Source organism: Hirundo rustica, chromosome 13, assembly GCF_015227805.2.
Source record: "Hirundo rustica isolate bHirRus1 chromosome 13, bHirRus1.pri.v3, whole genome shotgun sequence".
Lineage (NCBI taxonomy): Eukaryota > Metazoa > Chordata > Aves > Passeriformes > Hirundinidae > Hirundo > Hirundo rustica.
The window spans coordinates 7,085,605-7,108,716 of NC_053462.1; the positions used below are offsets into that span (position 1 = coordinate 7,085,605).

Genomic DNA, 23,112 nt, shown 5'->3' on the forward strand with positions numbered 1-23,112 from the left:
ATGCTTTTCAAGGGCCTCTTTCAAAGTCCCCCTCGGGGTGACGTCACGCGGTCCCGGGCCCGCCCATTCTGGGGTCACGTGTCAAGGTCGGGTCACTCCTGGCCAATCAGCGAGAGAAGTTTCCCGGAAGTGAAACCGCGCCCTGGAGCCCGGCGGCGCCGCGCGTTGCCACGGCAACGGCCGGCAGGATGGTGAGCGGGAGCGGGGCGGGGGGGGAGACTCTGAGGGGACCGGGATCACGGGCGGGGCTAGCATGGGGTACGGGACCGTGAGGGGACCGGGATCGGGGGCGGCATGGAGAGCCGGACCCTGAGGGGACCGGGATTGGAGCTAGCATGGGGTACGGGACCGTGAGGGGACCGGGATCGGGGGCGGCATGGAGAGCCGGACCCTGAGGGGACCGGGATTGGGGCTAGCATGGGGTACGGGACCGTGAGGGGACCGGGATCGGGGGCGGCATGGAGAGCCGGACCCTGAGGGGACCGGGATTGGGGCTAGCATGGGGTACGGGACCGGGATCGGGGGCGGCATGGGGAGCCGGACCCTGAGGGGATCGGGGGCGGGGCTAGCATGGGGTACGGGACTGTGAGGGGAGAGGGGTCGGTGGGGGAGCGGGAGCGGGACCGTGAGGGGAGCGGGATTGGGCGCGGCATGGAGAGCGGGACCGGTGACAGGAGAGGGACCTGGGGAGGAGCGGGGCTGGGGGCAGCATGGGGAACGGGACCGTGAGGGAAACGGGATCGCGAGCGTCATGGGGCGTGAGAGCGGGAAGGGATCGTGATCGGGGGCGGCATGGGGAGCGGGAGCGGGTCCCCGCGGCTGTCCTGCGCCACCGCCTCTCCCTTGTCGCCCGCAGGCGTCCGAGGAGCGCGAGTGGAGGAGACGGGCGGCCCGGCTGCGAGCCGAGATGGAGCGGGAGCGGAGGATGGATGAGGCGCTGAGGGCGGTGAGAGCTGCGGGGGCGGCCGCGTTCGGGGAGGGGGAAGGCTGAAGAGAAGTGTTAGCCTGGCTTTACCTTTGGCTGTCGAAAGTTTTCCCTGTTAACCATCATTTACTGACTTGTATAGTCTTGCTTGACTGTACAGTCTCCTTGCGTTCTCCTAAATGTGCGTGTGCGAGAGTTGGTACGGAAATTGTTTGTTCTGATCAGGCAGAAGAGAACAGAATGCAGAGAGCGCTGCAGCTAGAGCGAGAGCAAAAGCTGGCGGCTGAGCTGGCGAGGCGGGACCTCGAGAAAATGAAAGATGAGAAGATCAGGCAACAAGTCAGAGCAAACAGGTAATTCAGATATTTCCCAGCTGTATCAAATCGGCTGCTACTGTTATCAAGATTCGGGAAAGCTGTAGCAGGAGTGGAGACGACTCAGACCTGTAAGGAAAAGTTACTTTGAGATCAAAGTATAACAAAAAGTTACTTCTAAGCACGTTTTGTCGATAAAAAATGTTGATCCACAAAATTTTCATTTTGAATCTATGTATCTGTGAGCATACATGTATATGTACCTGTGTTTATATGGTTAGAAGAGATGTATGCAGAACTGTTGATAGCACATGTAGAAATATAGGTAACTCTTGTTTTTAAATGGATTTTTTTTTCTTTTTCTGTCCTTTAACTAGAGTAATATTTTTCATCAGGGTTGCCCTGATGAAAAATACTGTGTTTAAATAGTGATGGAAAATTAATTTTTTCCCCTAGATACCTACTCTCTTGTAATAGGATAATTTTTTTCCCCCTCCAGTCTTGAACTTCGAGAGTTAGAAAGAAAGCTGAAATCTGCTTATATGAATAAAGAACGAGCTGCACAGATTGCTGAAAAAAAAGCTATATACGATGAGAAAATGGTAATTTGTGTATCCCGGCACCTGAGTCCCATAACTCTTTGAATGGCTTGTGCAGAAGATTTTTTCCTTCAACCCTTTTTATCTAAAGTATTGTTCAAGCATTCAGGGTTATTGAAAATATATTTTGTATTACAAAGGATTAATTAACCAGTAATAACGAGCTATAAGAAAAAGGTCTAGTTTGCCATTGCAATTGAAGGAATAGTGATTGAATTAGCTGTATGACTTGTTATAGTTGTTATTTTACTGGTTTTGTAATATTTATCCAAGTCAAAACTATGATACCCTTTGTACAGTAAATGTTTACTGTGATGAATCCTTACCTCAGAGTCTGGTTGTTGAAAAGAATGTTACTGTTGGTAAACAGTGATCTGGGTAACTTCAGAAAGACTTGCAAACTTGTACTTATGTATAGAAAGATATTGGTGATCAGACAGGTGATTCTGATGCTGTTAATGCTTTATACAGAGTTGAGTGCAGGCAGTTGCTGTAATGTGCTCATTGAGGGTGCTCTCTGTAGCCCAGCCTCATTCCAGTCATTGTGCTGATGTGAGTGAGTCCCACCTGTGCTCAAATGCTCAATACTTTGTTCTTTGAGTACTTTTAGTGCTCCTCAAGTTGGTCAGATGTTGAGGTTGGCCCTTCAGGGGTTCTACTGACTGGATTAAGCTATTAAGTATTTTAGGACTCTATATTTATAGAATGAGGTGGAAGACATTAATTTCTGGTAAAGCTGCATAATTCTTTTCCATACTGTGTATTTTTTCATTACAAGTTGTAGTAGTGGGAGTGAAAAGGAATCTTGCGTTGCCTTTTTCCCCTAGAAATGGGAGGATGAAGTAGCCCAAGAGATGAAGGAGGAGTACGACAGGTATCTGAAAGAAGAAATATCTGCAGAGCTGAGGAGAAACCAGGAGAAGAAAATGTACCATCAAGAACTGGACAAGCAGGTTGAGGAACAGGAGAAGAAGAAGCAAGAGGCTTATGAAGAGTTTCTAAGAGAGAAACTCATGATTGATGAAATTGTAAAAAAGATCTACGAAGAAGATCAAATGTTAGTTATTTTGAATTTTTATTATTTATTAATTTAAAACAAAGCAACTCATATAATTCTGCACAGAAAGCTAATTTGTATGTACCTATTCCATATAGACTAAGGCTGATTTTAGTTTTCCTTGGTCACATTTTACTAACAAGAGACTGACTTGCATGAATTTTCCTGTTGAAACTTCAGAATGTCACAGTGAGTGTGTCCTTGTCCCCCAAATATGAAATCCAGCTTATTTGCAGGAGGTCTTCCACTGGGCCCATCATGCTGGACACAACAGCATATTACACATTTCTGCCTCAACTCATGTCCCTGCCTTGCCACCAGATGCTTTGTTTGCACGTCTTAGGAACAGGGAAAGAGGTTTCTGAGGGCAGGGTATTGTGGGGGGGGGTGGGGAGAGTTTAGTGTAAATAAAAGTTTAGGGGTTGTGGTGCTATTGGGCTTTCTTTTCTTCTTTCTCTTTGATGGGGTGTGTATAAAATGCCCCAGCAGTGAGTACTGTCTTCCAGAAAATTGTTAGACTTCTTGGGGCAGTTTATTACTGAGTATTCTCAATTTAGCTATATTATTTCTAGCTGAATGGTTAGGGAGAGTCATTTAAATCTTAGTCTCAGGAATATGTTGTTAATGGTGAGCACCTTGTTGATTAAATGTTACTCTGCAGTATGTTAAATAATTATTTGAACTTTTTTTTTCCATCTTCTACAGGGAAAAACAACGGAAGTTAGATAAAATAAGAGAAACTCAGACATATATTGAAGAGTTTATAAAAGAACAAGCTATCTGGAGGAAAAGGAAACAGGAAGAGATGGAAGAAGAAAATAGGAAAATTATGGAGTTTGCCAACATGCAACGACAAAGAGAAGATGATCGGATTGCTAAAGTTCGAGACACTGAGGAGAAAAAACAGCGAGTTCAAAACATGGTACCAAAATTTGAAATTGTTAAAAAATTGTTGTATGTTTTTGTCTTTCATTTAGAAATTTTTCCTTATTGTAATAAAACCTTTCCTTCTGGTAACAGCTTGCCAAGACGATGGAAAGAGAAGAACAGAGGCGTAAAGAACAGGAACAAATCCGCCAAGACCTGTATCTGGAAGAACAAGAAGCAATGGAAAGGGAGAAGGAGATGGTAAGTGCTGGCAGGTACATGAAGGGGTTTTTTTTCCACACTTCGGATTTCTAAGTCTGCAGTGTTGTTTGTGACTTTGGGGTTTCCAGTTCTGGCACAAGGTATTTATTTTCAACTCTATTTGCTAAATGTTCTCAGTCAGACAGGCAGTTTGTACATTAGCTTAGGTTTCGGAGGGAAAATCTTTTACTTTGAGTTTCCTTTTTTGTTCCTAATGTATTTACCTTCTAATTTCAACCAGGAAGACAAATGAAGGTTTTTAATACCCTTATGGCCCCATTTATACATATATATATGTATATATATATATGTGTGTGTATATATATATATACTTGTGAAGTAGAATACTGATAACTTTCAAGTTTAGGTTTAAGCTAAGCAGTTTAATTAGTTGCTTTTTTTCTGCATGTCTGTTTCCTATGGCCCTGGCCACACTTCATCTTACCTTGCTGTGGGTGACAAACAAAATGTAACAGAAGTTGAGAGAGCAAACGCTGCTATTTTTAGGGTGTTGTTCAGGATGACTGTCTTCTTGATTCCCTTCATCATAGTGGGAAAAAAAATCCCATTTGGTTTTGGATTTAATTTTCAGAATCTTGTGACATTTGCCAAGCTGATTAATACTGGAGAGCACTGTCAGATGTGGAATGTTTCCTCCAGTTAGTTATGAAGTTAAGAGCTATAGTAAATTTATTCCAAGATAAATGGAGTAGATTGGCTGCTGCTGCTGAGAATTTTTCAATGTTCAGGAATGCTGCATTTTACTAAATTTCCTTTATAGGCAGAAATTGAAAAGAGAATAAGGCAACGCCTAGACTTAAGGCAAACATATGAAGAGCACTTTGCTCTAAAGGCAGCAGCACAACAAGCTATGAGAGAAGAGGAGGAAGCCCTGCGGCAGCAGATTTTGGCCAAGCTGGCAGAGGACGATCGCATTGAGCAGCTGAACGCACAGAAACGAAGAATGAAACAGCTTGAACACAAAATGGCCGTGGAAAAAATCCTTGAGGATCGTCGCAAACAGTGTATTGCAGAAAAAGTAAGAGTTTCACATGCACCTTTGGTTTGAGCACAGTGTTTAATATGGGAATACCTGTGCTATCCCAAGGAACAATGCTGGTGTTGCTTGGGAAAGGTGATGGGAATTGCAGAGAATAGCAGAGGGAACCAGGACTTTGTTTTGGTTTCTGACAAGAAAAAGGTATTTTTAGAACTAACTTTTTTTGTAGCTCAAGAGATTGGTGTAAACAACATCCCTTCCCCCTGTGTACCTGTGTACTGCAAATACCTCTTCAGGAGCCATGAGATCAGCAGCACAACTTCTGCGCAGTTCCACATCCCTGGCCGGCTGCACTGATAATGATGAGTGAGGAGGGAAAGGCCAAGCCTTGCTTTGAGGTTGTCTCTTTTATTGAGATCCAAGGAAGAAAAAGAGTAAGCTGAAAGCAAGACATGGAATCCCATACTGCTGTTTATAGGGTATACATCACCTATGTAATGTGAATTGCAATTTCCAGTCATCAATGTGAGAATTCTTACCCATTGCTCCTTTTCCTGGATTAGAGCAGTAGGGCTGGAACAGACTAACTTGTTTGAGAGCCAAAAAGCCGCCAGAACTGAACATTGCCTGGCTTCAGCAGGGCTTGTGACACCAAACACTTGGATAACAGATTCATCCCATGACTTGCCATTCAGTTTTCTCTTTTGTCTGAGATTGTCTTCCAGTTGCCAGACAGGTCTTGTTTAAACAATGCTTTGCGGGGTTTAACATACACTTATCCATTCTTTTCAAGAGAATTTCCTGTGACCAGGAATTAGTAAGTGGAAGTTAAAAATTTACTCCACTCATTTTTTTTTTTTCTCTTTATGCTGTTATGGGGAGTGGTGAAAACAAATGTTCATAGAGCTGAAACAGAATTTAGGAATACTTGTTTATTGTAGGAGCGTGAACTTGCAGAAAGAGAGTTAGAGAAGAGGAGACAAGAAAGTATCCGTGCAATTATTGAAGAAGAGAGACAGAAACTCTTGAAAGAGCATGCATGGAAATTGCTGGGTTATCTTCCTCGAGTAAGTGGACTGTATTTTAAATACTTTTAATGTCTGTCCTGTAAATTGTTTTTCTCCTGGATAGTTCAAAGTGAAGTTGCAGAACTGTGGGAGATGTCCTTACTGTGTCAGCTCACCTGTGCTCACCTCTTCCTTTTCCTTTTGAGTTGGGACCCATTTTCAGCACTGCTCTTTCTGCTGAGGGAGTTTTCTGGCACTATTGACGCCTTGTACAGAACTCACTGAAAGCTTCCACAGTGCTTTGCACATCCAATGTTGGAAATATGGAATGTGAGTTCTACAGCAGGGCTTCTCCAGCTAGAAAGGAGTCTACCACATCTTAAAATCTGTTTCCACCAAATTTCTCACTTGGGCTTTTGGCAGCAATTTCTTGCAGCTCTGGTTTGTCTGCCAAATATTCTATAGCTATGGACTCTGCAGCAGTGCAATGAACTGCAGCATTTACAGAAGCATTACAGAGCTTGCTCTGTTCATCCCTACATTTTTAAAAGTTAAAAACATGGAAGCAGGTATTGCAACAGGAAGAAACTACAATTTATTTTGTATTCTGCTTCTTAATTGGAAAGATTTCCTAATGGTACACAAATACATAGAAAGCCTTAGGGATGTAAAAATGCATTTACAATAGAGAGAACTATCCAGGTGGTTAAAGAAGTTCTGCAATACTGGAAAATGTTAAGTAGAGCAGAGTTTAGTTTTTATTCAAATATTAATACAATAATTGGTGCAGGAATTTGTAACACTTGGAGGAAGTTGTTCTCTAGTGTAGATTTAATTAAAGGATAATTCATATTAATAAAATTTTGAGAAACTTTATTTATTTGAATTTGCTGTTGTAGGAAGCCTTGGTAATTTCAGTGTCCAAGGCTCACACATGTGCCATGATATGATGTTCTACTTTTCTCTGCTTCAACACTGTGTCTGAGTTGGGTGCTCCTACCTCACATTACTTTGCTCAGAATGGTTAAACAGCAAAGTGCTACCAAATTGGAAACTTTCCAATATAAATACAGTTTGTAACTTTTCCCTCTTTTTTAAATGCCACAAGGTATGTTCTGTGGTAATATAACAGTATTATGGATACCATCTTTTCTTCCATAGACAATTTTAGAGATCCATAGTAATCTCTCTACTTTGTTTTACTTTCTGATGTTTCTTTCCTGTTAATGCAGGGAATACTCAAAGATGAAAACGACATTAACATGCTTGGAGAAGATTTCAGGTTGGCTTACCAGCAGAGAAGAGGTAATGAACTTTCAGAAGAGAGATGAACCTTCCCCCAGCTCAGCTCCTGCTTTGCCACTAGGTGTCAGACGATTCCCAGTGAAAACCCATTTGCTTTTAACAGTGAGGAATTCCTTTTCTATAGCATTAAAAGCCTTCATTCGAAAACCGAAGTTCTAATTGGATGAGCAGTTAGTTTTATACAGGTGTGTGCTCCACTTGCATTTTTCACCAATAAACTCTTCTGGAGTTCTCAATTATTCTCGGTCATGTAGTAATGTTAGAAATGTTTTCTTTAGCAACACAGCAGAAACCTCACCTAGCATGTGCATTCCAGTGTGGACTAAAGGACTCTCCTAATGCACTAGTTCAGGGAAGATGTGGCTGTACTGGCATTACACTACTACAATCCTCATCCAAATGTAGTGTGTCTCATCTCCACGAGGTAGGTCTGAGGTACTTCAGTGGTAGGATCTAAGCAGAGATGTTGTGGAATTCTGAGGTCAGAACTACTGTTTATACATTTCTTTCAGTGCATAAACTGACTATTTTTGTCTCATGTTCTTACTCGCTCTGGGGGAGGAATCCATTGAAATAGCTGAGGTTTGGCAGAAGTTCATGCAAGCAGCACAGGCTTGTATTGCTCCTGTTTGTTAACGTACACACAATAGGCTCAGCTCACCTATCCTGAATCTGTTTTCTAGCTATTGATTACAATGATGACTAATGCAATTTTTAAGGATGTAATGCTTGTAGAGCACCTGTGAATATGGAGTCATTGCTCCTGCCTCTATCCCAAAGAAGCAGCTGATGGCCAGGGAAAGCTTTACTACTTTCACCTGTACTGAAGGACCAGTTTTACACAATACAGCTCCAGGGGACTGTGGAGTCTGTCTGGGCAATGAAGGGCAAGTCTCATGTATGGTTATGCCAGCCAGGGGATAAGATGTAATGGCTAAAACAAGTTATGGTCATTTCTATAAAAGAGCTGTTGGTGCTTAAATTAGATGCCAGAGCAGCTAGCTTTGAGGGGAGATCTGTTACAGAGAACAGACAAGGCCAATTTTCCAACCACGTGTTTTAAAAAGGACATGACATTTTCTTCGCAACTGGATCACTGGTTAGTTTATTTCTGTTGCAACATGGAATTTTCTGAGACTAAATCCTGACTTCTTTGGACTGAATATAACCATAGGTAAGGTACGGTTTTAAATGCTAGAACAGAGCAAACTGATAAAAAAGTTCACTTTGTTGGAATATTCCTTGCATGGTCTGTGCTTCTCTGCTCCTTCCCAAATAGGCAGTTTGGCTTGACAATGGAGTAGAAATTTGTGTTTCATATGATATTACAACACAAGCTATCAGGCTTACAAAAGTTAAACTATTTAAGTATAAGCAAAATCAACAAAATCAATTCAGTGGGTTATACAGTTATTAACTATTAACAAGGACTCATATACAGTCTCAAAATAATGTACCATCTGACTCATCTTTCAAACAGAAGTTATTTAATGGAATCAATAATTCCCCCACTCAAGAGCTTTCATGAATTCCTCTTCGGTAAAAGAAAGCATCTTGGCAGCTTCAATGTGCATCTAAAAAAAAAAAAAAAACAGAGCAGAAGGTAAAATAGTGTGAATGACCAATACAAAATACTGGCTAACTGAGATTTTTTGTGGGTTTTAATAAAGCACAGAAATTCCTGAAAATCTGACAACTCTTGTGACTTCTGAAGAACACATGTAAGAAAACCGGTCCACATTCTTTCAAGCTGATCAATATACAATTTAACATTAAAGCTATTACAAAGCAAATCACCCTACTCCTGATATTTAATATCTTTGGGAAATTTTTCCCTCTATCATTCTTCAGGCTCTGTCTGCTCTGTGCATCTGAACCTGCCACACAAATACTACACAAATAGCCTAAATCAGGTTTTTCTAATTCATTCAACAAAAGGCCTGTTTGAAGCAGACCTGAAGTTCTTCCACTGATTGTGAATACTGAGCACATGGGAGCTCCAGGTGCCTTTCCCCAGTGCCTTCTGCCAGAAGCTGCAAGGGGCAGGGTTAGCCCCAGTCTCTTCCATGTTTCTCCAGTCACAGTCTCTTCAGAAAGGGCAACTCACAGCATCTGTCTTCTGTGAGTAATGCTTTTTGTACAAAGAGGTAAGTGGCTTTCTCTCCTATCTGCAGTTCTGAACAGCATTTGTAATTGTTTAAAAATGTATTTAATGCAGTTTGTGACATTTGTCTGAGACTACGGGTTTGGTACCCAGTCAAACAGAAATGCTGCTCTGTGACACCCATTTCAATGAATTCATTTTCCAGAGGATAATGAAATACCTCATCTGGAAGAACATATTTTGAGTGAATGCTGTGTAGTTTTCATTCTCAAAATAAACTTGCAGGGCTAGAAGGGCACTAAGCCCTAGCACTGTTGCTGTTAGATGAATCCCCAGGATCTCCTCTGCATCCTGTTACTGCCAGAAAAATCCTCTTGCACTGGAATACATAAGCAGCTCCACTTCCTCTTATTCCATTTACCTGTCCTCCTTTGCCCTGTGTTGGGGAGGTAGTCCAGATTAAAGGGTGTAATTTCATATTGCAATTCCCAGTTCTTAGGATAAGTCTGTGTATTTTGCATCCTGAAGTTGCCACTTCATACAGAACTATTCTTCTTCTAGGGGCTCAACAGCTTCAGAAGTGTTTACTAAATGTCTGGTGATCACTGAGTACTCAAAGGGTAGATAAAATATTCTACTTTCTTATCTCTAAGGCTGGCCCTTCTTAAAGAGGGTTCTGCTCAACAAGCCACCACACATTGCTTGCTGTAGCTGTCTTGCAGCTTTGATTTGAGAGTGCAAGAAGTGCATTGACTCCATCCCAAAATGAATCCCATGAGATTCAGCAGAGTAAGCAATTGGAGGTGACCCACTCTGTGGTGTTAAGGTCCTGTCTAGCCCACAGCTCCACATGTCTCATGCAGCCTCAGAAGGAAAACTGATGGAAATGACTGCACATATCTCAGATATTTTAAGTGAAAAGTGTGATGGAACTAGTTAAGTGGAAAATCATTTGATTTGGGCAATATCTCTTAGTATGCAGTCCTCTCATTTTCATTTCCTGTCATGTAAACTCAGTTTTCAGGATTACTTTACTGGACAGCAGACACATTTAGCTAGAGGTTGTTAACTGAAATACATCCATGTGCTCCTTACCTTTTGTCGCTTCAAAATATCAATTAACTTTAATTGCTTTTTAAAACCTGTAATTAGCTCTCCTTTTTGTTTCTGCAGTTTCTTGTTTTCTGTTTTTAATTCTTCGATGGTTTTGAGTTCTTGGTTAGCTACATCCTTCCAAGGGAAGAAAAGGAGAAATGTATAAATTATGAAAATGGTACTTTAACCAACGAAACCTGGCATTACATAAGGAAATGACAAACAGTAGCCACACATGACACTTCTAAAAAGAAATGGGATTAATCAAGATACTCCCACATTAAAACTTTAAAAAGAAAGGAAAATCTTGGCAATAAGAGCCATTGTTTGCCTTTGTATTAGGTGTGTATGTGTACTTTTCCCTCTTTCTAAACATGTCTCATTTTCACACAAACGAGGAAAATCACTAAGGCTTTAATTTCATTCTGTACATTTCTTCTTCCTGCAGAGGTTGCAGTAATATCCTCTAAGATAACATTAAGGCCTTTTGTGACTTGCTCCAAGTTAATTTTGGGGCTGCCTGTAGAGATACAAAGCTTCCAAAGCCCATCAAGCTTTTTATCCCTGATTACTGAGTGATTCCAGACTGGAAATTGTTTTCCTAGACCACAGTACCTTGTTGCTTTGCTTCAATTTATCCAGCTCCACTTTATACTTTTCCACTTCTTCCAAGGCCCTGTTTAACCGAACCTCTGTTGCACTCTGAGCGGCTGCAGCCTGCTTTTGGGCACGCTTTAGATTCTCCAATTCCTATTTAAGAAGCAAAGGATAAACCCAATAAAAACATCATGAATAATGGTGTTCTAATGAAACCTGTATCAACAACACACAAAAAGGCTCACCCTTGAAAGGTGAAGAGTCTGTGAACTTCTATGGCCTGCAGATAGAATCTACCTCAAAGACAATTCTACTGTTAAAACATCCCCTTCGCCTTTGACATCTTGAAAAGGGATCTTTCTCATCTTTATCTTTTCTAAGCGTCTCTTGGAGTAATTGTGAAGCTGATGATGTAAGACCACAGGATTGACTGAAAAACCTTGGTATGATCAGTCAGAAAAAGAGAAAATAAATACAACTCTGTCTACTCTGTGGCAGATTTTGGAATGGTGGCTCATATTCCCAGCTGCTTCTTCCCACCTGCTCCTTTCACCTCTTTGGCCCAGAGATTACTACATGCAATTACCACCAAGAAGTTAAAGCAGCCTGCTGAAGATGGCTGAGGGTGGTAACTATTTCATCTAGCAGAAAATAGTTCATCGAGTGTTACGGCACCAAGCAAAGCAGTTGTCTCTTGACTCTGCTGACAGTATTTCATAGTGCTCTAAGTGGGGAAATGAGAGAAAGAGACCAAGCTCAGGACCAGAATAATGAGACTAAAGATCAGGGAATATAGATAATATACAAAGTAAAAGAAATAAACAATTCTGGCAGAAAGAGCACATCTTGTGTTTTATGGAAAAGAAATAGACTTTTTCTTTAAAGTATCAAATTGTTAGTAACGGGCACAGAAAGATTCTTTTACCCAAATCAAGGTAGAGAGGGGGTTTACTGATAATGAGGCGGCCTTCAGATTGCCTCATTTCTAAGTGATTGTTCTATTTTCTCAATTCTACACCTGTTCTGTGGTGGTTACTCAAGACTTCCACATCATTTATCCAAGAAATACATACTAATTGACCTCTTTGTCTTGTATTGAAATGATGGAGCTGTGAATAAAGTCTATTACATCTTTAATGCTATGTATTTTATTCTGCATTAATATGAAAAGCTTTGGAATATAGTCTTTCAAGCATTTAATGACCAAAAAAAAAAAACACCAGTCTACATGCAATGCAAATTACTTATCAGTTAATCAGGTCATTTAATGAAAGAATTCTAAAATATTTTTTTTAGGGATTTTTGACATTTACTGTCACACATAATACCTTATCAAGGTCCTTTTTTGCAAGTCATCCAGTGAGGGTATATTGTTAAATATATTCAACTCCAAGATTTAATCTTAAAAGTACCTGAAATAAATGTGGTTTTTTTGTAACTAGGCAAGGTTTCTGCCATTTCTTCAATACTTTAAGTCAAAACTGGATTAGTTTTCTCATATAATGTTTCTCTAAGAGTGGGGAGGATAAACTACTGTGTTTTAAAATTGCATCTCATTTCAGTTTTTGGATTTTCCCCACTGTTGTGCCATGGCTGAGGCACTTGAGTAGCAGCAGGGGCTGTGCTGACCCATGAGTTACCCTCACCAGGCCTTCTGTCCTCCCAGCAGCAGCGTAGGCAGCACTGCTATCTTTAGGAAGCTCTGCAATACCTCCCAAAAAACAGTTTTGAGAGAAGGTGTACTTAACAAGCCTTTCTTCAAGGCAAGTGATAAACCCCTGTACTAAAGCTTAAAAAGAGTAAGAGAACCACTCTGGAGTTTCCCAGACTGCTATCGAACATTACAGCTAGGCTGAACAAGTGAGAGAGAACACGAAGGAATGTCCTTGTAGACCAGTGGTGAAAAAGAGATGAGAGAGGTGATAGCATTTATTAGATCAACTAGGTAGAAAAAAATTGGAACGCTGGAAAGAAAAAGATGGAAATTTCTGGGAGCATCAGAATTCAGTTACTGCCTTTGGTGGGTGCTGCAGCAGTAATATTTACAGAGATCGAACACCAAAAGAATAAAATTTAAAAAAAAAAAAAGTAGTTACCATATTTCAGGTAAATCGTGAAAAGCAGGTGAGAATCTTTGCCCCGAACATACAAAAAGTACCTGGGCAATTAGCGAACCTACAAAAACTTGATCTCTAGGCCCTATTAACTGTGAGCTGATGAGTAGCATAAATACTAGTACTGAAAATATTTTTTCCTCACAGAATCACAATTGGCATAAGGGAATTAAAAACCTCCAAGTATCTGCACAAAAACCACAAAGACCATGTTAGTTTTAAAATGCCGGAACTACGAAACATTAAGATACAAGCATGCCCACACAAATCCATACTATGATTTAATGGCAGTACGAGACTTTGATGGGCTGAGCTGTGTTCTGTTTTCCCCAATTTTTTAACTGAAACATTCTCCTGGTTGTTACCCAACGCTGTATGTGTTACGTGGTTTTGAAGTCAACCTCTCTAGCTCTGAGTAATTAAAGAAAAACACGTGCTGCCCTTAAGCTTAAGTTCCAAACAAAGCAAGCTGTGTATGCAGCCATCTGCTGCACCAGGCACAGGCACTGCTGTGCGCGCGTGGGACAGCAGCAGCCGCGCTCGGACACCGCAGAGCCTGCTTCAACATCAGGCATCCCTTCCTTCACCTGCACAAGATACTATTATAAGCTGCATGTGCTTTAAAAAAATGATTCTACAGATTACAATAGAATTTACAGAAGCAATGTGTACAAAATTATAATTAAAACCCAAAAAATGGAATTTCTTTGTGCTCTTCAGGATTCCTTTTTAAATTTGACAGCGGTTTCTGAAAAGGTAGTTCTGTCTCTTGTGTATCCTTTATGTAGGAATTTATTTTTAAAACACAGAAATATTTTAGAAGCAGAAGAAAAGCAGTTAGGAAAATATATTATTTCTTCCTTAAAAAACATTAGGCCATTTAAAAATACAACTTATAAATTAACAGATATTGAAAGAGTAATCAGATCTTTGGACACAGCTCTATCAGTCCATCAGGCAACAGAGGGTAATTTGATGTGGGTTTTTTCCCTCTTTGAGGTAAATGAGACTAATATCTGCAATACCTTTTCTAGTGCAGTGACCTCTTGTTGTAACCCTTCGGTTTTTTTGTTTGCTTCTTGTGACAGCATTTTGTACTTCTCAGTCTGAGACTGCTGCAGGCTGATTGTTCGTTGCAGTCTTGAGTTTTCTTCTTCGGTATCTTTAAGCCGAGCTTCTAAATTCTGATTTTCATCATCCTGTATGGCAGTAATTAGCAAAAAACCCCAACTAAATTATTGCAAGGAAGCAGGAGAGTAATGCAGTAATAATGTATTGTAAATAAAAGGCAGTAAGAATATATGTGATGTAGATTTGGAAATAGCAACAAGTAAGACAAAGAAAACAAAACACCATTTTACCTAGATAATACTTTTAAAACCAGTAACACTTTCCTAATTTAATTTTCTGCAGTCTTTTACTTGAAACTGTCTTGTAGCAGTATGTAAAACGTTTCTCATAGCTCAAGGGTTTGGGAAATAATCAAAATGTTACAGAATTATATGAATAACAGTGGCACATAGATATTTTGTGAAATTTTTGTGAGAATAGCTAAATGCACATATTAGAAAAAATTACGGGAAAAAGAAGAGAATATAATTACTGATAAACCACTCCATTATGTTTTAGCTTATCTGGTTTTGACTTAAAAGCAAGCTAATGATCCAGGATACATCAAATATTCAAATTTAAGATTCTCTTAACATGAAGTGTGTCCCATCTTAGATTCATGACCTACTGACAATTACATCTCACATTAAGCATTATAATTCAAGGCATTTTTCTTTTATAACCTTTCAAACATTGTAAGTGAATACTAATGTAGATTATTTCAGAGACACATTATGCCCTGCTTCTCTTTAAGGAAAAGAAACCAAGGCACATACAGAGATGGAATTTCTGTGAAAAAAGTCTCTCTCTGCTGTTCTCTCAGTCCCTTGGAATACAAGCTTCCCACCTGGGAAATCTCTGTACTTTATCCTAAGCTTCTCATGACTTCATGGACCTCAGAAACGCCCACCACTTTAAATTTAAACAGATTTACTGCTTCCTTATAACAATTGAACTGTGAATTGGAACCAAACCCAGAATCTATCTCAAGGCTTTGCCAAGATGAAATTTTTGTGACCTTCTGAATGTAAAGAAGTTATTTTCACACCAGAGAAACTAGAACCCAAAATGATACATTTACATACAAAGTGCTAAGGGACCAGGATGAGAATAAGTACAAGGTTGTTTTCTGTCATCTGCTACAGTAACTGAATTCTGCAATGATTTTGGCATGGAATGACGAAGTTCAATAGCTACTGACAAAATTATATTTGATTTGAAAATGAAAATGTCTTTAAAATCTAATGTACCAACTTTCTTCTGATCACAGCATAGAAATATTGAAATGCAGATGCACCTGTGTTGATAAAAATAAAATACAGATATAAAATATCAAAATCTAATTACTTCTAAGTATTTTGTTCATGTACTTATCTCAAAAAACTAATTTACTATCATCCTGCTCCTTAACGCTAAATTAAAGCTTGTAAGAAAATATATGGGTGTTTTGCCATATGTTCTTAATATCACCATCACATTTGGGCCTGGGGAATAGGTGGAATAAAGGATTCTGAAGCTAAGAGACCACAATTAAAAATAATCCAGTTATGTAAAATGGAAAGTTAGTTCAAAAACCTTGCTTGATTACAAATACATGACTAAGAAGTGATCTCTCTGGCAGACAGATATGAACTACTGACGTTTTTACAGCTCAAGACCTGTTTGAGCATCACTTTAAAATATACTTCCAGGCAGTGCAGATTTATAAAACTGACTTGTACATTGTAACACTGAAATATCAGTGTAGCTCCACAATGCTTTTGGTTCACTCTGATCTGCCCAAGTATGTCATTCCAAATATTGTCCACTGCATCAACTGTACTCTTGAGAAGAGAGAAAGCCTAAATTCTGTTTTGATTACAATATTCCACTTCAAATGGAAGCTCTTTCCACACTTTGATCCACTGATGACACTAAAAGCACCTGACTGTATTTTTCAATATTTTCTATTTCTCAGGCCGTTCTATTTCTCATTCTACCCTAAACATCCATCTCATCCCAGCAGCCGGCTCTGGGCACCACTCTCCTTCTCTCTCCACTCCACAATCTTGTATTTCACCACTGCTGTTTCTTCCTCCTTTTCTCAGGCTCTGCTCACCTTCCCAGCAGTGATGGTTTGAGATTTTGCAGCACCGCAGTGGCCCTACAGCTGGGGCATCTCTTCATTCCCAGTGGTTCTTTCCTGCCCCAAATTATTTTCCATTAGAGTGCATTTTACAAGCTTTTAGCCCAAGATCACACTTACACAGAAATTACCACCCCGACTCTAAATTCGTATGGTACTAAAAAAAAAAATAAAATAGAACTTTAATTCTTAAAACTTGAAAAAGAAAAGTTGAGAAAATTCTGGTTTGGGATTATCTGTTGAAGAGGAACCTATTCCATTTCTAGATTAAAGAATTAATCTCTTACCTTTTTCCTGCATTCAAACACCAAATTTGCCAGGTCTTCCTGCGTGACACGTAGCTTTGCCTTAAGAAATCTGATTTGAGCTTCTGTGAACATAAATAGTTACATTTAATATACACAAGTACTCATTATTCAATGGAGAAAAGAACTGGAGCTGATGCAAGAATTCACTTTCATATTCTTGTATTTCAAACCACATTACATTGTCTATAACTATTGAAGAGAAATAGGCAAATAAAACCGCAGATTTCTAAGAGTGTTTGCAGGTTTCTCATTCTTAGGCAAAGCCTTGTATAGATTTTTTCCTTTTAATGACTGAACTTGACATCTTTAAAATGTAAGACTCATAATGCTCAAAACTGAAACCTACTGAAAACTTGCATGATACCATGTTGTGCATGGCAGCACTCCTTGAGTTTGCAGTCAACAAAATTATATTGTAGGGCATGTCTACACTGCAATCCAGCTGGAGCTGCAACTTCTGTAGTTACAGCCAAAGCATAATCTTAAACTGTGCACAAGGAATTCAATGTAAGCTGCAAACCCCTCCTAACAGGTAGATACCCCTCCCACGCAGTAGTCTATGCTTTTTTAAAGTAGACTGCTAACATTCTTCAACTAGTAGTTTAAAATTAAATCCATGTAATCAGATGTTTTTTTCCAAATGAAATACTTTCTTGCTCTTGGACAGCTAAGAAATGGACTGGGATGACAAAACAAGCTGCGTGTGAACAGTCTGTTCTCATACTTCCTACTCTCCAGATCATTCACAAGGAACTTCCCCTGGACTTCCACAAGCATCAGGCATGGAAACAGTCTGAGCATTGAGTTGACTAATACAGGAATAACCATTATTCTCAGCAGTTACAAGAGGAAAAGAATAAAGTGAATGATCTAGAGCTAAGAATGGAGAAATGGATGGGTACACGTGTTCATTTGCTGTAACAGGAACTTGTTTAATTTCACCCACCTTCCCTCATCAATTGCAGCTTAATCTCTAACTCTGCAGAGGCCAATAATAAGTACAATTCAGGAAAACACCATGAAAAAATAAGATATAGGCTGATATTTATTCCTCCTATTATATCCTTGCTAGCTTCTGGTAACTAGTAGCTATCAAGATGGAGACCATAATGAAACCTTCGTGTTTATTCCCCTTTCAGGTACTTCTATACTATTAAGTTATTTGATTTTCTTCATAAAACATATTGTAGTTAGGCATTTACCACATCCTGCGGCAGTGAGCTGGCTAATTTAATTATGCTTTATGTGAAAGAGAAACACTTTGTGTAACTCACTTTAAATCCAATTAAATGTGGCATTTACCAGTATTTGCATTAGAGAAAGACAGCTTTCCCTTTACCATTACTGTTTTCATTACAGAACTTTCATATTGCCTTTAATTGTTTTGTTTTCAATCTGAAGATTCAAATTCAAGGTGTTCTACACTTCTCATTGCACTGTACACCCTGAACATGTATCTTTGCTAGTTCTACATCCTGGATTTGAGATGAGGTGTGCAGAACTCAAGATGGAGTAGCATCAATTATATAATAGCATACTACAATGTTCTGTTTTCTGCTATCTTCTGAAGGTTTTCTAAAAATTCATTGCCTTTTCCACTGTGAACAGGAAGTAAGCCTATGCTTTTGGAGATTATTTAGTTATCACTAATTAAGGTAAGTCCAGCTCAGTAGTAGGTGTAACTGGAGTTGTGTAGTAGGTGGGATTGGAAAGCTGTGTTTTCTGTCAGTGTTACTTTGCACTCTTTAATACAGCATATAAACTTGTGCTCATCACGTCACTCAGTACTATGAGATTCTTTTGCAATACTTCAGTATCAGTTTTAATTACTCCAAAATCATTGTTTCATAGACAAATTTCTTTACTAGCTATCAATGTAAGCTCCATGACAGATTCCTCTAGGGCTATACCACAGCCTGTAAAAACTGGTTTTTTTACCATTTTATTTCCTCTTCTACTCAGCTATTAGTCCACAGCTTCTGTCTTATTCAGCTGTGTATCGTTAAGAGCACTTAGTAATAAAACCTGTGAAAATGGAAGTGCACAACTAGAACCAGATCAGTCTTGGGAGGTGCCCAATATGATCCAAATAACCTGAATTCTGACAAGGGGTAAAGATAATTACACAATTAGCTTCCCAAATGGTCAATTTTAATCACCTGATAAGGCTGAAAAGGGGGAGTATCACTTCAGAAGATGGCCTTAGGTTATAAAGTAACCAATGATTTAGGGACTGGTAAAAAGGACATTGGAGAGACTCTAATACCCTACAACAAAGAACGGATTTCTTGAACTCTTGAGACAAGATGAAGATCAACGTGACGTGCAACAATACGTTCAGGTATTTTATTCCTATGTGTAAGAGTATATTAGATAAAAATAGAGCTTCATGTTCAGCCTTCTCTGTGTGCTTCTATCATTGCACATTTACTGCAGAGTCAAATTATAACCCCTCAAAACAGTCCCAGACTAAAAGAATGTCTGAGGTACTGTGTTGGCTGTACTGTGGTAATCTGTGATAATGAAATAAAGACAGGGAACCCAATTCCAGGAAGAGTCCTGCAAGAAGCTCAAGGAAAGTGCTATGGATCCTTATCAGCACATTGGCCTGAATAGCTAGGCACAGGCACACAGGCCTAAGGAATCCATTATGGAGATTTCCACTGAGCTCTCTCTGTAACAGGGCCTGCTTAATACCTGTGCCTGCTTCCTTGTGAACACCCTAACTGTTCTGAGAGCCTGACATTGCTGGAATGCTCTGCAATAGCTTATTTACCACAGTAAGGAGGCATTCAGAGTGCTTGAAACAGTCAGTATCAAATTCAAAATGCAAAAATCAATCCAGAAGATTTCTATTTCATCATTAAAGTTACAGAAACAATCCTCAACACTCCAATACATGCCCTTGGTCCACGATTACAAGGCACCAGTAATAACTCTTCTTGAGTTGCCTTGAATTAATTTAGTCTAAGTTTCCAATGCAAGCCAAAGCAATTTCTTTTTGGTTCGGGAAGAAAACTATAAAAAAGTTATCTGAGGATCTGTTATGGGAGACTTGGTAACAGAAGATGTGCATAGAATTACATGAGGTTAGAAACCAAGCTATTTCTGTGTTGGCATGCTTGTTGATATCAAGCTGTTAGATTAAAAGGAGAGGGCTCAGGCACTTCCAGCTACTGCGGTGAATCTCTGACTTTGTGCTCACTTTAGCATTGTAAGGAGCCACACAAATTCACTTTTATCACACCAGAGCCAAAACCACAGATGTTGTGTCATGTCTTTAGCCTTGCTGGCAAATGCTGCAATCCCTCCCCTGTTCTGTTTCTAGGACAGACATAAACACACCATTTGGAGTGGGAAAATATCTGGAGGATTCTAATTCAAGCACTGTAGCTGAAACATTACCTCATTTCAGCCACTTGCAGAGATCCACAGCTCTGGTCTGAGGAAAGGCTTTTCCCTCTAAAGGCAGAGTCTGTGCATACACTGGAGCCCATCTTTTTGGAAATCCAAGCTTAGCATCCCGTACTTCTGTTTCCCCAGTGAAATGAATCAAATGTTATGCACTTGTTCAACATATGTAACCATTCAAATACCTTGCTACAAAGGTGGAAAGGAAGATAAAATTTCGCTTTTCCACATAAACATTCATATGTGACCTGATCTTCCTCTAGGACTATGTAAAGAGAAAAAAATCTTCTCTCCCTTTAAGTTAAAAACTTTAGAATTTTCCCTGTAATTTTTACAGAAACTCTTTCTTTTTTCTCTCCCCAGAAAAACCCATTTCTAACAGACGTGAAGCAAGAATAAAGGTACTAACCATGGAAGGAAACTTACCTGCTCCCATTTCATTTCCAACCCTTGGAATAATATCATCATCTTGACAGTCTGGTAAGACTCCTTTCTTTAGTTTTTCTTCAACTTTGCTTATTGCTTTTGTTAAAGAAAAACCTATGCAATCTTCCAGTACTGCAACACCATCAGCACTCTGTACTTCCATGTTTCTTATTTTTGAACTAAAAAAATGAAAACCCTAGATTTTAAATTTATAATACATCATATTTTTGTAAAATATTTTTTGTATTTGCTATTTTTAAGAGTGTTGTTATTTACCTAATGCAATTTCATTACCTTCATTCATATGAAAGATGCATCAGTGGCAATTTCTCATTTGCTTTCTGTAAGATACCTTTACCATATTCCACATAAATAATTACAGGATTTTACATACTATAATGTAGAGGGCAGAGAAATCACTACCATTTGCAACTGAGAAGATTCTGGCATGGTCTTCTCATCCGACAAATCCGTAACTAAATCAGAGTAAAGCAAAGAAGGAGAGGAATGTTCCATTGGCTTTGGGTACTGTCCTGGGGTGATCCTCTATCCTCTGTTGTAATTTCTGCTCTTTCCACTTCCCTACCACATTATCTTGTAGAACTCTGTTGCCCCTGGCTGTATTCCTACCTTAGGACAATTTCTGCATCATTATGCCCAGCTTAGGAAACTTCACTGATCCTAGAAGATGAGTATCAGTATTTTCATAAAACCAAAATGCAGGGTAACACATCACTTACACAGGGTAGCTGCTCAGCTACATCCTATAGAAAGGTGATCTTAGTTCTGAAAGGATCTGAAGCTCCTAAGTTCTTATTCCAATATATCCTCATTCCAGCCTCCAAACTCCTCCTAGCTCCTTTCTCCCACAGCTTTTGGATTGTCCACAGGCTCTGTATCTGCACAATTCCACTTCCAAACCTCATGATGGGGTGCCAGCAGAAAAACTCCGCTGAACTGTCCAAGGGAGGTCTGAAGAATCTCCAGGGATTCCCAATTCCTGTAAGACAGCCTCAGCCTTGGTCAGTTCCATGTCCTGCCACCGTGCAGACAATTTTCATCCTATTTTTGTATTCTGCCATAATTTATGGCACTTTTAATTTGCTTCCAGGATCTTACGGATTTTTTGACTCTTCTGTCTTTGTCCAGATCTCCATTTCTTGGTTTTACAACCTTGAATTTGCTACCCACAGAGCTGAAGCTTCTCAGCTGGGAGCACCTGGAGGCTGTGTTGTATTACCGAGCCTCTTGTCCTGTGAGCCCAAGACTCACTTCAACAGAGGAGGCCCTTCAAGGCCTCAAATTCCCCAGCACCAGTCTGATCACAATCAGGCTGTAGCACCCACGTGTGCTGGCCCAGGTTGCCTCAGGTGCTCTGTTTTTGCTCACTGGGCCTCCTTTACAGAAGGAGTTCACAGAATTCAGCTGTCAGCCTTGCAAACCGCTAAAGCAGAAAGCAACAGTTTGATTGCTGCAATATTAATCACATATGTCCACGGATCATTTTGGTGCAAGTAAACAGAGAGAGCCACATGGAGGAGCTGATTGAGGAGGACCAGAGGTTTGATATATTTATTTGTATAAATATAAAAACATACATCTATAAAATAACTTGATAGACAAAAAAAGCGACTAAAATATTTCATGGCAAACCAAATGAGATGTTTGATATACCTTGAAGTTGTTCTTTTTCCCTTACTTGCAGAGTATGGTCTGTTCTGAGCTGTGGGCACAGAAGGAAATTTCTTCTTGTTTTCTACCTAAAAGTTTTTTTCAGAAATTAGTGGGGTATTATTATTATTGAAATTTTTTTCTAGCTTTTTCAAGGGTTTTTTTTTTCTTCTTCTTCATATATCCAATTTCAAGGATAGTTTTCAAAGTGTGCTTTTCAAACTTTCAAAATGACTTCTCAATTTTATTTGCACTCATCTTTAGCTTGCAACTTTTATGTCTCTATGCCCTAACAGTCATTGGCTTGTGGGAGGTTTTCCACACATACTCATAAGAAATCTATGCACAAGCAAAGCTCTGAGCTTTTATCAAGGTATTAATTATTGGACTGTCATCATACCTTCAAAAAAATGGTCTTTTATGCATTATTTTAATCTTATAAAGTCCCCACTGAAGGAAGATTTAACAATATTTCTGTTATTTTCACCCAAATATTCTTTAAAAATTAGAGGGTTTTCTACTGAATACTGATAAATAACTGCAGATGGTATTTTAAAAGCTTCAGCTCACCTCATGAAAGTTTCAATATACTTGTAGTTAGACACTATTGAGATTGTTCCTAATCTCATTTTTTCATTATATTTTCTAAATTCAGTTACTCTGACTGCTTGTTTAATATCTAGAAGACACTAGTACTGCCTTTAGTATTATACAAGTGAGGGAGAGAAGAAAGCAAGAAATTACTTATGTTCTAATATTTTTCACTTGGAATTCTTAATGTGATGTTCAAAACACTGAACGTTTCTCTCAATGTGA

At 39.4% G+C, this 23,112-nt stretch overlaps 2 protein-coding genes and 1 long non-coding RNA gene across 9 annotated transcripts in view; 2 read left to right on the top strand and 1 right to left on the bottom strand.

The window, feature by feature from the left end:
- On the top strand, positions 1-9,128 carry MNS1 (meiosis specific nuclear structural 1). The gene is given in 12 exon segments (XM_040077159.2): positions 1-66; positions 68-96; positions 98-191; positions 857-946; positions 1,151-1,278; positions 1,739-1,841; positions 2,666-2,895; positions 3,601-3,817; positions 3,916-4,023; positions 4,805-5,062; positions 5,965-6,090; positions 7,263-9,128. Coding segments are annotated over 12 exon segments (1,548 nt in total). The 3' UTR covers positions 7,362-9,128.
- Positions 8,523-23,112, bottom strand: part of TEX9 (testis expressed 9) — a 21,549-nt gene continuing 6,959 nt past the window's right edge. For 3 of the 7 annotated variants that reach the window (XM_040077164.2, XM_040077163.2, XM_040077168.2), the window contains 6 exons: positions 20,626-20,804; positions 16,768-16,850; positions 14,271-14,444; positions 11,150-11,284; positions 10,535-10,669; positions 8,523-8,909 (listed from right to left, as the gene is read on the bottom strand). In XM_040077164.2, the coding sequence (XP_039933098.1) occupies positions 8,832-8,909; positions 10,535-10,669; positions 11,150-11,284; positions 14,271-14,444; positions 16,768-16,850; positions 20,626-20,804 (784 nt within the window). In that variant the 3' untranslated portion in view covers positions 8,523-8,831. Of the gene's footprint in view, positions 8,910-10,534; positions 10,670-11,149; positions 11,285-14,270; positions 14,445-16,767; positions 16,851-20,625; positions 20,805-22,299; positions 22,386-23,112 lie in introns of all 7 variants that reach the window. The other 4 variants (XM_040077160.2, XM_040077165.2, XM_040077170.2 and 1 more) reach the window with 2 other exon arrangements.
- On the top strand, positions 19,025-22,446 carry LOC120758656 (uncharacterized). The gene is made up of 4 exons (XR_005702965.1): positions 19,025-19,129; positions 20,563-20,679; positions 21,498-21,647; positions 21,775-22,446. It is a non-coding gene; the product is annotated as an uncharacterized LOC120758656 (long non-coding RNA).